This window comes from Rhinatrema bivittatum, chromosome 8 (assembly GCF_901001135.1).
Source record: "Rhinatrema bivittatum chromosome 8, aRhiBiv1.1, whole genome shotgun sequence".
NCBI lineage: Eukaryota > Metazoa > Chordata > Amphibia > Gymnophiona > Rhinatrematidae > Rhinatrema > Rhinatrema bivittatum.
In genome coordinates, this window is record NC_042622.1 from 79383168 (window position 1) to 79397317 (window position 14150).

Below are 14150 nucleotides of genomic sequence, written 5' to 3' on the forward strand. Positions count from 1 at the left end.
TTTGCTGAGTCCCTACCTCAGCAATTCCAAGAGCAATTACATGCCCTGGCTCACAAGGGATTAGAAGTGGGCAAACATGAAATAAGATCAGCAGATGACATTTTTGATACCACTTCCAGGGTATCAGCAACAGCTATTTCTGCGAGGAGATGGGCCTGGCTAAAGTCTTCGGACCTACATCCTGAGGTCCAGGACAGACTATCCGACTTGCCTTGCACTGGTGACAATCTTTATTGTGAACAGAAACAACAAGCAGTGGCACAGCTCAAAGATCACCATGAGACTCTTCGCCAACTCTCCTTGTGGCCTTCTGAATATCCTGCTAAGCAAACATTCAGAAAGGATCCCAAAATGTCTTTCTACCGCCAAAGGAAATCTTATCCTCCACTGTCCAAAGGTCGCTCTACTAAGCCTTACCAGAAAGGCCAGTCCAGGCAACCTCGCAGGCAAAAACCACAGACAGCCCCTCAGCCAGGTCCAGCATCTGGTTTTTGACTCTTTCCTAGAGAGCAGCATTCAGCTTCCACTAATGCATGTACCAGTGGGAGGTCGATTGTGCCACTTCAGCAACTTCTGGCACACAATCACCTCAGACCAGTGGGTGCTTACCATAATCACTCAAGGTTATCATCTCAACTTTCTTGCCATTCCACCTCGCCTGACGTGAGGAACATCCGACCACTCACCACTCCTGGAACAGGAGGTCTTCCTCCTTCTCCAGTCTAGAGCAATAGAACCAGTGCCCTACTCCCAACAGGGCCTCTGATTCTATTCTCAGTACTTTCTAATCCCAAAAATGTTAGGTGGCGTTTGCCCGATACTAGACCTTCGTGCCTTAAACAAGTACCCACAAAGAGAGAAGTTCAAGATGGTAACCCTGGGTTCCCTCCTTCCCCTTCTACAAAGGGAAGACTGGCTCTGCTCTCTAGACCTCAAGGACGCTTACACACACATCGCAATAACTCAGTCTCATCGCAAATTTCTGCGATTCCTGGTAGGCCCAAAGCACTATCAATACAGAGTGCTACCATTCGGCCTGGCGTTTGCATCACGAGTCTTCACCAAGTGCCTCGTAGTAGTAGCAGCATTCCTCAGAACTCAAGGTGTCCATGTCTACCCATACCTCGACGATTGGTTGATCAGGGCTCCCACCCAGCAAACTGCTCTGACATCTCTACGTCTCACCTTGCATACCCTGATCTCCCTTGGGTTTCTCATCAATTATCCAAAGTCCAGCTTAGGCCCATCACAAACCCTGTCGTTCATAGGAGCAGACTTGGACACCTTCAAAGCAAAAGCATTTCTTCCTCGAACGAGTTCTCACTATCACTTCTCTTGCCCATCAACTGCAGCCTCGACAATGCTGAACTGCACATCACTTCCTAATTTTGCTAGGACACATGGCGTCCTCAGTACATGACACTCCAATGGCTAGTCTCACCATGAGAGTCATGCAGTGGGCTCTAAGGTCACAGTGGAATCAATCATCTCAACTACTGTCAGCCATTATCCACATCACCAACCCACTTTGCCTGTCTCTGGCTTGGTGAAAAATCAATCCAATCTTCTCCAAGGCCTTCCTTTCCAGGCTCCAGAACCTCAAATAACCCTTAAAACAGATGCCTCCAACCTCGGCTGGGGTGCACATGTTGCCAATCTACAAACTCAAGGCACCTGGTCTCCAGAGGAAGCCAAACACAAAATAAATTTCCTGGAACTACGAGCAATCAGATGCTCTCAGGGTGTTTCAGGATCGCCTTTCCAACCAGGTCAACCTGTTTCAAACAGACAACCAAGTGGCCATGTGGTACATCAACAAGCAGGGAGGGACGGGCTCCTACCTCCTGTCAGGAAGCTGCACAGATATGGGCGGAGGCCCTTTCTCATTCGATGTACCTCAGGGCCACATACTTGCCAGGAGTGGACAATGTATTGGCAGACAAGCTGAGTCGTACCTTTCAGCCGCACAAGTGGTCTCTCAACCCCACAGTAGTGGACTCAATATTCCAACGTTGGGGTTACCCTCACATAGACCTCTTTGCGTCGCCTCAAAACCGCAAAGTAGAGAACTTTTGCTCTCTCACTCGCAGCCAACACTCACTTCCGAGAGATGCGTTCTTCCTCTCATTGGCAACCGGGCTCCTATATGCATTCCCTCCACTTCCACTTCTCTCAAAGACTCTCGTGAAGTTACGTCAGGACAAGGGAAGCATGATCCTGATAGCCCCTCACTGGCCACGTCAAGTGTGGTTTCCGATTCTTTAGGACCTCTCCATTCGCAGGCACATTCCCCTGGGGATGGACCTGTTTCTGATCACTCAAAACGACGGGTGCCTATGCCATCCCAATCTTCAGGTCTTGTCCCTGACTGCCTGGATGTTGAAAGGTTAATTCTTCAGCCACTCAACCTTTCGGAACTAGTTTCCCGTGTCTTGATTGCTTCACGAAAGCCTTCCACGAGAAAATCTTATTTTTACAAATGGAACATGTTTAAGTCATGGAGTGCTTCTCTGTCCCTTGATCCTTTCACTTGTTCCACCACGAAATTTCTAGACTATCTCTGGAACTTGTCAGAATCAGGTCTAAAAACTTCTTCCATCAGAATGCATGTCATTGCAGTAGCTGTCTTCCATAAAGGTGTTGGGGATGTACCCATTTCAGTACAATCCCCTGTAACACATTTTCTGAAGGGCTTGCTCCACCTCAAACCTCTACTACGCCCTCTGGCCCCTTCTTGGGACCTCAACCTGGTTTTGGGTCGGCTCATGAAACAACCATTCGAGCCTCTCCAATCCTGTGATCTTCGCTATCTCACATGGAAAATGATTTTTCTTTTGGCAATCACATCCGCTCGCAGAGTTAGTGAGTTACAGGCCCTAGTTACCTTACCTGCCTTACACTAAACTTGTGCACGACCGGATATTACTCCACACTCACCCTAAGTTTTTGCCTAAGGTTGTATCAGAGTTTCACATTAATCAATCCATTATACTACTCACCTACTTTCCCAGGCCCCATTCCAATCCAGGAGAACAGGCACTGCATACTGTAAACAAGCTCTAGCATTCTAGCTACCCACAGAAAATCCATTCAACTGTTTTTCTTTCCATTCCGCCAGATTGGGTCAATCTGTGGGTAAACAGACTTTCTCCTCCTGGTTAGCGGACTGCATATCTTTTTGCTATCAGCAAGCAGGCATTCCACTTCAAGACCATGTTAAAGCACACTCTGTCAGGGCCATGGCAACTTCAGTAGCGCACCTACGCTCGATGCCGCTTCCTGATATTTGTAGGGCTGCTACCTGGAGTTCTCTCCATACCTTTACAGCCCATTATTGTTTAGACAAGGCTGGAAGACAAGATTCCATCTTCGGCCAGTCTGTCTTGCGCAACCTATTTGCAACTTGATGTACCAACACCCTTCCGCCTACCCGTTAGGGTTCAGGATGCCCTCTACCAAATTCCACCCCAGTCCTTGTGCCTCTTGCACATCTTGGATACATTTGATGCATTTCTCGGACATCCTCAGCTCGGTACTCAGCCATATGTGAGGACTACCATCCTGCTTGTCCTGTGAGAAAGCAAGAGTTGCTTACCTGTAACAGGAGTTCTCACAGGACAGCTGGATGTTAGTCCTCACGAAACCCACCCGCCACCCCGCGGTGTTGGGTTCGTTACGTTTTCTTATTTTATTTTTTTGTACTTACTATAGCTTTAAACAAGACTGAAGGGGGACCCCTGCTGGTTGCAGGGTTAGTGCCATCCTGGGCATGCCCAGTAGGTGCCAGTCAAAGTTCTAGAAACTTTGACAAAAGTGTTCTGTGATTGGGCTCCATCCTGTGATGTCACCCATATGTGAGGACTAACATCCTGCTGTCCTGTGAGGACACCTGTTAAGGTAAGCAACTCTTGCTATCCAGGGCAATAAGGAATCACCAGGGCAATAAGGAATCACCCCCAGCATATGCAACAAGTTATCACTAACATGTCTTCCGGAGATAAACCCAACCTGATCCTGATGTATCAGCTTATGAAGTATGGTATCCAACTGGCTTGCCAAACTTTTTTTGCCAAGATTTTAAAATCTACATTCAACATCCTGCTGTCCTGTGAGGGCGGTAAGAAGCACATTCGGAGCTAGCTTTCCCACCTTTAAAATGACTGCAGTTGAAGCATCATACATCGTATTCAGGAGAGCTTGCCTATCTAACACCACCTAAAACACCCTCGCTAATATCGGGGAAATATGGTCCGGGAATAGTTTATAAAAATGATCCCAAAACCATCTAAACCACATGCTTTACCAGCCTTCAATTGCTTAATCGCTTCTCTCACTTCCAAAGTTGAGATAAAAGCTTCCGACCTATGTCTATCTTCCTTCTCCAAACATAGCAGCCCCGCCTTATCCAAAAAAGCATCAATCATTTCTCTCTCTGCTGCACCTTGAAGAGGCATTAAGATTCTCATAGAATTTCTGAAAATTTGTTTTCCTTCTTCTATACATCATTTAGGCCATTTTGCTTCAGAGGATGTGAAAGCGAAACTTAATGAGCTGAATCAAAAATGGGAATCTCTGAAAGGTAAAGCTTCCCAGCGCCGGCAAGACCTAGAGGACTCTCTTCAGGCACAGCAGTACTTTGCAGATGCTAATGAAGCTGAATCTTGGATGAGGGAGAAGGAGCCCATTGTAGGAAGCACAGATTATGGGAAGGATGAGGACTCTGCTGAGGTGAGGAATCCTGAAATTGAGCCTGCCATGGTAAATGGAGAACCACAATTTACATATTGACATATCTGATTAAATTGTATGTGTTGTCTATATCTATTTTAACTGTAAACTGCTTTAATTTATCTGAAAAGCAGTATAACAAATACATTAATTTAAACTGTGTAGCTTAGGAAGGAAGCATGACCTGTACATCAATTTTTATTCTAAATTTAGTTTCTGAGACACAGAATGCTGCCTCCTTCTGCCTTTAAAAAACAAAACAAAACCCAGTGACTAAGTTTTCATATATTTGTATTTCAGGCTCTTCTGAAGAAGCATGAGGCCCTGATGTCAGATCTGAGTGCTTATGGCAGTAGCATCCAGGCTCTGAGAGAGCAGGCCCAGTCATGCAGGGTAAGGAGACCTTTGGCTCTCTGTATGGTGGGCACTGCTATTTAGATGCAAGGCAAGATGAACGCTGGAAAACTGCATTGGAAAACAAATCTTAAAATTCTGAAGACTTCTGATTTCTCCATAACTTTTGAAGTTTTCCACAATTTCCTTGGTTTTTATTTGATCAAACACTAAGTCTTATGTCCTCCTGAAGTCAAACAATTGGGGAGCTTTAGACCCAGTTGGCAAGGCAGAAATGCACAACATAGACTAGCAACAAATGTATCTGGAGGATGAGAAAAGAAACATGAAAAGAGTGGTAGGCAGAGGGGATGAAACAAGAATTGACATCACTAATTTGATTTACTGTCCTTTCACACATGTTCAAGGTTTTTAATGCATTCTAAATGTTTGCTTTTAATGTACTTGGCAAAACAGCATTTCAGCATGTCAAGCTATTTTGGAATATGCTGCTATGTGTTTGAACTTAATGGACTCGATAAATTTAGAGCAAATATTAAATATTTCCCTATCCCTTAGAGCCGTGCCTAATGATAGGAGTCCATCTTATCCCCAAGTATCAGAATTATAGAGTAAAAACTTCCTGCACATTTCTACTGTTCAGAAAACTCAGCTGGAATTTTGATACTGTAAAATTTCATTCATGTATATTTATTTTTATTTATTTGACATTTCTATACAGTCTTTAACAATGTATACAATAGTATTAAATAGTACAATAGTAATAGTATTACAATAGTATTAAAATAAAATAAAATCATAAAATAAAGTGAAACTAAAAGTATAACTAAAATAAAATATACTATAGTAAGATAAAAATAAAATAAATGAAGTAAAATAAATAACAGAGAGAAATACAATTTCTGTAGTAAGACCCTATTCTTTTATGGCATTTTAATGTGCCATAAGCTGTATTCCCTATTCTTAAAATTACAATGAAAATCAAGAACAGTCAGAAAAGATGAAGAAACCGAAAACCTAAGAAAAGAATATCAGGTGTATAGGCATTCTCTGATGTTCTGAGCTGTTATTGGCCTATTACTGCGAATGCTTCTTTAAAGAGGTGTGTGTTTAGTGATTTTTTAAAATTTTTTACAATCGGTGATTTGCCTCAGAACATTTGGGAGAGAGTTCCATAATATGGGACCTGCAATGGAAAACGCCCTTTCTCTCGAGATATTCAGTCTGGCAAGCCATACTGTTGGAACTTCTAGCAGATTCTTGCTGATAGATCTGAGGGTTCTGTTGGTTTGTAGAGCCGCAAGGAGGTGTACAACCATATAGTATCTTGATTATTTATAAGTATGTGTATTAATGATAATATTTTATATTTAATTCTATATTTAATTGGCAACCAATGTAATTTGTATAAAATGGGCATGATGTGCTGTTTCATCGGTGTACCAGTTAGTACCCGGGCTGCTGCATTTTGAATCAGCTGTAAAGGTTTAATTGTGGAATCCGGAAGGCCTAGGTATAGACCATTACAGTAGTCCAGACAGGAAAAAATCAGAGACTGAAGCACTGTTTGGAAATCAGACAAGAATAGTAGTGGCCTCAGTTGTTTCAGGATATGTAGTTTAAAAAACGAGTTTTAACAATGTTGGAAATATGTTGCGTTAATGATAGATTTGTCTATTAGAACTTCTAGATTGCAAGCTACTTTCTAAATTGGGATCTTCTCATTTCCTATTGTAGTATAAGATGGTGGACTATTAGGATTTTCTATAACACTTAAAAATAGGATTTCAGATTTTTTTTGCATTTAATTTAGGCCTGCTATGTGCAAGCCATTGTTCGATGGTTTTAATATAAATTTGAATCAAGGAAAGTGTATCAGACCATGAGGATTTGTACGGAATAAAAATCTGTATATCGTCTGCATAAATTCTGAAGTGGACGTTTAGAGCTGATAATATTTGACAAAGAGGTAATAGGTATATATTGAACAATATCGGTGATAAGGAAGACCCTTGTGGGACTCCTGTGGATTGAGTGTAAGTTTGAGAGGAACTTGCTCTAATATTTGACAACAGCGATTAGTAAGATAACTGCTGAATCAGTTTAAGATAGTGTCTTGCAGACTGATGGATTGAAGTCTTGATATTAGAATTTTGTGATCTAGTGTATCAAATGCAGCAGAAATGTCCAATAAAACTAAGAAGAAGTCTGTATTTGAATCAAAGCCCCTAATGTAAGTTTCAAAGGAAGAAAGAAGAAGGGTTTCAGTTGAGTGACCTTTTCTAAAACCGTGTTGATTCGGATGCCTTATACTGTGATCTGATAGTATTCATTTAACTGATGTAAGACAATAGATTCTAACGTTTTGGAAAGAGAGGTTAGTGTGGCAATTAGTCTGAGGTTAAAAAAAAATGAAAATTAGAAATTTACAGAAAAATCTCTCCAAACTTTGTGGCTCTGCTGAGAAGTGCATTTTTAGAATAGTAAAAAAAAAAAAAAAAAAAGTCCTTTGGTGGGACTCTAGGGAATAAAAACATTAGGGAACTAACATGAAAAAAAACCCTAATACAGGAGTAAACAACAAAATTCTGCAGTTTGGCTGACCAAAGTTGATTTCCATGAAATAACCTAATATAGTTAGGGTGTCACACATGGTGGCTAGAAGACCCTGTTCCCTGCTGGTCCCAATGAAGTAAATTTCTAAATGTGATTTTTTTTTTTTTTTTTTTTTTTTTTTTTTTTAACAGCAGAAGAAATAGGTTCTACTAGGCTTTTGCATAGTGTTTCATAAAATAAACATCTTACTTCCTGTAGCAACAAGTTGCTCCCATGGATGATGAAACTGGTAAGGAACTGGTCCTGGCGCTGTATGATTACCAGGAGAAGAGCCCCCGTGAGGTCACTATGAAGAAAGGAGATGTTCTGACACTACTGAATAGTACTAACAAGGTAAAAGCATTGTCATGGTGTTAGTCTGGGGTTACTGATCTTTCTTTCTACTGTTGTGTGATCTGTAGTATTGAAGTACAGCACTAATCCAATCCTCCTCATCAGTGGATGCTGTTTTTGTGTCTTTCGTGGAATCCAGTCTTCTCTTCATTCAGCCCAATCAGTCCAGATGAATGGGTTTATGCTCACTATAGAGAGAGGCTAGCAGAGTTGTGGATGTCACTTCTTATAGGTTCCTATGCTGACCTCAGTCTGCTAGTATTCTCTGTTGCAGCAGGATGGTAAGTGAGTATCCTGTGCTATAAGCTGAGACCTGGTGGTGATCTCTTCAGCTAGACTGTTTTTGGAACTTCAGGTTCTTTCGTGTAGAGAACCCTTTTTTAAAATTTATTTATTTATTTATTTTTAATTTTTATATACCGAAGTTCTTGTAAGGACTACAAATCACTCCGGTTTACATAAAACGATAAACTGCCCAACAGAGGGAGGGGCTTTACATAGAACCGTAGAACAGATGGAACGATATAACTGGTTTTACATAGAACCGTAGAACAGATGGAACAATATAACTGTATGTCAATTTAACATAGTAATAAATAAATATTATATATACAGTTTAACTATTTAACGTAGAGATAATGACATATTAGTGCTGCAAAATAGATACAATAAAATATGATTAACTTTTGGATTCAAAGATTGTTGTACAGTTGCAGGGTCCTGATAGTAGGACTTGGTGCGTTGTCCATAATTTGGGGATACCTCATATTTAGGATGTCTTTCTGTCTGAGTAGAATTAAGAGTCTGGGAAGGCTTGTTGGAAAAGCCAGGTCTTCAGTCTTTTTTTGAATTCTTGATGACTGGGTTCAAGTCTTAGATCTAGGGGGAGCGAGTTCCACTGGTGGGGGCCTGCTGAAGATAGTGCTCGTTTGCTCAATGATGATTTTGTGGGGCATGCAGTGTTCCTTTGTATGCGCTTCTAATAGGTCTAGAAGATGTGTGCGGTTGGAGTTGGGAGCTTAACATAATAGGAGCTAGTTTGTTTGTCGCTTTGTGGACGATTGTGAGTACCTTATAGAGTATCCTGTGTTTAATAGGAAGCCAATGTAGGTTATGAAGGATTGGGGTGATATGATCTTTTTTGTTAGAGCTTGTGAGAATTCTAGCAGCGGAATTCTGTACCATCTGTAATGGTTTGATGGTGTTGATGGGTAGACCTAGCAGAAGGGAGTTGCAATAGTCGAGCTTAGATAATATGATGGATTGCAGTACTAGCCTGAAGTCGGAGAAGTAAAGGAGGGGTTTAAGTTTTTTAAGGACTTGCAGTTTGTAAAAGCAGTCCTTTGTGGTAGTGTTTATGAACTTTTTTAGGTTTAGATGGTTGTCTAGCCAGGCTCCAAGGTCTCTGACGTCAGGTGAGAACATGCTATTTGTGTTTGGTGGAGAGAGGCTAGAAGATATTGTAAGGGGATCCTGGGAGACAATGAGCATTTTGGTTTTATTGGCATTCAATACTAGGTTGAGGCTTGAGAGTAAGTCTTTAATAGGCTGTAGGCATTCGTTCCAGTATGTGATGGTTTTTTGAAGGGATTCTGTAATCGGGAGAAGGATTTGTATGTCGTCTGCATAGAGGTAATGGGTGAGCTTGAGGTTTGAGAGTAGGTGGCAGAGAGGGAGGAGGTAGATATTGAAGAGGGTGGGTGAAAGTGAGGATCCTTGCGGGACTCCTTGCTCTGTAAGGATTGGATGCGATTCTTTGTTGTTTATCCTGACTTTGTAGAATCTGTTGCTTAAGAAGGAATGAAACCATCTGAGAGCTGTGCCTTTGATCCCTATATTGGCTAGTTGGTCTATAAGTATAGTGTGTTTTACCGTGTCAAACGCAGCAGAAAGATCAAGAAGAACAAGCAGGTAAGATTGTTTTTTCTCCAGGTTAACGAGGATGGTGTCAGTGAGAGATAGTAAGAGAGATTCGGTGTTTAGGCGTTTTCGGAAGCCATATTGAGCTGGGGATAGAATGTTATGATCTTCCAGATATTCTGACAGTTGCTTGTTGACAATTTTTTCCATCAGTTTGGCGATGAGTGGTAAGTTTGCGATAGGTCGGAAGTTAGCTGGGTCTGATGGAGAGGCGTTTGGTTTCTTTAGTAGTGGTTTGAGGATTGCCAATTTTAACTGGTTAGGCACTAAACCTTGAGAAAGGGATGTGTTGATAATTTCTGCAATTGGTTTTGAGATGGTGTTTGGTATGGCGATGAGATTTGTTGGTAGTGGGTCTGATGGGTGGGAGGATGGTTTGAGTTTCTTGAGTGTATTTTCAATCTCCAGTGAAGAAGTGAGCTCGAATGAATCCAGGCTTGTGTTTTGTTGAGGCAAGGCTATGAGATGGTGTGTTAGGGTGAGGCTGTTGGTTGTGATTGAATGGGTAAGGTTGGTGATTTTTGTCTTGAAGTAGTTGGCTAGTTCGTTTGCTTTGTTGAGAGCTTGGTGGTCTGGGATGGTGGGAGGAGATGGTTTGGTTAAAGAGGAGGCTTTGGTCTTCTCAAAGAACTATCAATTGGATGTTTGGGCCAGAGAAGAAGTTTCTTTTGGCTGGGGGGCTGGTGACATCACAGAACGGGATGGCAGCTTAACCAGGGAGCTCCCGAACTCCATGAGCAATTAAACAGGAAATCATCATCCATCCGCTCCATATTACTGAGATTTAAGACCTTCTCCCATCCTATATAGCAGTCACATATGTCTGCTAAGAAAAAAGGGACTGAACTCCGCAAATACTCTTATTTGAAGTCCAGAGCAGTACTGGAAGGCCTGGTGGTACGAGAGGCCCTGGACATGGCCGAGAGATCAGAGGAGGAATCTGATAATCACGCCAGAGAAATCGAAACCCCGATCTCCTAGGTACCCACCCAAAAAGAATTCAGCGACTTCAGAAGAGACAAGAAAATGAACAAAAAAGAACTGCTTCAGAAAATTGAGGAAATTAAGGACGACATGGCGGAGATCAGCCATAGAGTTGACGAGTGCGATATAAGACTGGAGGGGCAGGAAGAAAAAACTAAGAAATTACAATCCCAATGCGCAGAAACAGCTCAAGCAGGGGCCGACTTGCTATTGAAAATAGAGGATTTGGAGAACAAGAATCGTAGGTGCAACCTGTGATTTGGTGGCGTTCAGGACACAGAGGCTTTTAGGGATTGCCACGAGGTGGTTCAAAAACTAAGCAAGTTCTTCCTGGAGCTCGGGGCACTGGGAGTCACGGCTGAAACCACCCACTCGATTGAGTTGGAACGTGCACACTGAACTCTTGGCCCCCCGCACTGGTAACCTACCTCCAGATATCGCTTGCTTCCTCCGATATCCCATTAAAGAAAAGATTCTGTCCGCGGACAGAAAACAGCAAGTATGGTCCTGGGAAGGACAAAACATTTCCGTCTTCGAGGATCTAGCGCCGGGGACTCTCAAACAACGCCAGGCATACCTTCCAATTACCACAGTGCTCCGCAGAGAAAAAAATCAAGTACCGCTTGTTGTTCCCCATGGGGATATCCATCACCATACAAAGCACTACCTCTCGTGCCATTTCGCCCGAGGCGGCAGCGGCCATTTTGAAATCGGCAGGCCTACCTGTTAAAGCTACAGTACCCGGAGAAAATAGAGGGAGACCTGACACAGAGATGGCTGTGAGTCGAGAAAGGTGATCTACTCCTGTGAAGAAACACTGGACAGATTTCCCCTACTACAGAAAAAGTGTAGGCTGAGATGGAGCCTAGCAAATTTTTGTAAGGTCTATTATTGACTAAGAGTTCACTTTGTATAAAGGCACATAGGAATTAATCAGTTTTAAATGTTGATGCTATGATTGCCTAGTCTTCAAACAGTTGTTAATATTTGGGGAAAGTTGACTCACACTCAGGGAGAGGGGTGGATTGTGTGTTTTAACATCTCGGAGACAAAGGGAGAGTTGTTGTTCCGTACTAAGTACTCACACCACCTTCCAGCTGCACAAGCAGAATAGCCATGTCACAGTGGCGTTTACGAGGGGGGGGGGGGGAGAAAGTAGAGGGGATGAGTAGTGAAGCAGGACATACAGAGGGATATTTTAGACATGGGATTGAACCAACATCTATGCACCCTAAGAGGACCAGGGATGGAGGAATATACGCTATAATTGTAAGTTTTGTAGGACATATTCTTATTCATCAGTCCATATATATTTCACTCATGGCGCTTAAGTTTATTTCTCTGAATGTGAAAGGTCTTAATAGCGCAAAAGACATCTTTTCCGTCAGGATATACAACAATCCGCAGGGATAATATGTCTGCAGGAAACACATAAAACGGAGGTATGAGCACTTGCTAAATTGGCCCATGTTCACACACTGATTCTTTTCTGCTGCAAATAAATCTAATAAATACACGGGGGTATGCATACTATTCAAGCAAGGATATGATTATAAAATAAAGAAACATGTAGAAGACCCCTCTGGCCGATTTATCCTTGTTACATTTGAGTACCAGGGGGAATTGATAACATTGTTAAATCTATAAACTCCCAACACAGATCAAAATAATTTCTATGCACAGATTGATCAATTACTTTTCCAGGAGGAGGAGAGCAGTCTAATTGTCAATGGGGACTTTAATCTAACTCTTTGCCCTGACTTAGATAATACAGGAGGGAGTAATATGGGAACTGGTATTCATAGGAAGAGACTTCGAACTCTCCTTTCTAAATGGAGTCTGAATGATGTTTGGAGGCACCGGAATCCTAATACTAAAAATTATACCTTCTTTTCTGCGCCACACCAATCATATTCACGAATTGATTATATCCTGGTAGACAAAGCAATCATGGGAAGGGTAGGCCTGGTGTATGTCGACCTCATAACATGGTCTGATCATGCCTTATAGGATTAACTCTAGATATTTTCAATAAGGGAGGTGGCTTCAGACCCTGGAAATTAAACGATTTCCTTATCTCTGACAAAATGTTTAGAGCAAAGCTACCAAGGTAATACTCACTGAGGGCTGGTAATTACATAAATTCTCTATACCTAATAAATGACTACCCCACTAGAGAACATACTGTATTATAACACATCACACAACAAACTTGTGCAAACACTTTTATTGAGACTTTTATTTGGTCTCAATAAAAGTGTTTGCACAAGTTTGTTGTGTGATGTGACCATCTGGGAATGCCTGAAAACCGTAACAAGGGGGCACCTTATCTTCCGTGGATCTTATGATGATAAAACAGCGCGCTCAGCAACAGCTGTTGGACGAAATCAATAACTTAACATCAATTCATAAACGAACACTAGCTAAGACAACTTATATACAGCTTCAAAAAGCATGGGAAGCACTTCAATCATTAGCAGATCAAGAACTCCGAATTAAATTGTCCCTGATTACCCAAGAAAAATTTGAATGGGGAAATAGATCCGGGAGACTTCTGGACAGATATTTAAAAATTAAGCAAACGCAAAATCAGATCATTGGAATCAGGGATCATTGGAATCAGGGCTCTTACTTCCCCTCCAGATATTAGAGACCACTTTCAACAATTCTATGGAGTATTATATGATATGGAACCCTCAATACAACCGAGTCAAATTGAGGAATATCTTAGAGGTTATACTTCCCTGTTTATCTGACAAGGAGAGGGAATTTTTGGAAAAAAATTACACAAGAGGAAATTTTAGAGGCCATCAAGGGACTTAAGGCTAACAAGGCCCCAGGTCTCGATGGCTATACCCCACAGTTTTACAAACTCTTTTCTTCAGTGCTCTTGAAAACCCTAAATGAGTACTACAATCACTTAAGGAAGGGGCATGCTATGGGACAAGGAGCAAATGTCGCTGGGATTACTATTTTGGGTAAGCCGGGGAGGGATCTCACTAATTGTGGATCTTATCACCCAATCTCACTCATTAATATTGATCTCAAACTTCTAGCTAAAATACTGGCGAATCGCCTCAATTTAATCATGAGTAGGTTGGTTCATTTGGACCTGGCAGGCTTTATCCCAGGATGCATGGCCGCTGACAATATCCGCAAAATTGTAGACTTGATATGGTGGGTCAAAGAGCAAGATATCCCAGCGGTCTTATTAT

At 41.9% G+C, this 14150-nt stretch overlaps 1 protein-coding gene across 9 annotated transcripts in view; it reads left to right on the forward strand.

The window, feature by feature from the left end:
• SPTAN1 (spectrin alpha, non-erythrocytic 1) overlaps positions 1–14150 on the forward strand; it is a 457019-nt gene that overhangs the window by 210361 nt on the left and 232508 nt on the right. For all 9 annotated transcript variants that reach the window (XM_029611329.1, XM_029611328.1, XM_029611326.1 and 6 more), the window contains 3 exons: positions 4511–4728; positions 5029–5121; positions 7897–8031. In XM_029611329.1, the coding sequence (XP_029467189.1) occupies positions 4511–4728; positions 5029–5121; positions 7897–8031 (446 nt within the window). The remainder of the gene's footprint in view (positions 1–4510; positions 4729–5028; positions 5122–7896; positions 8032–14150) is intronic.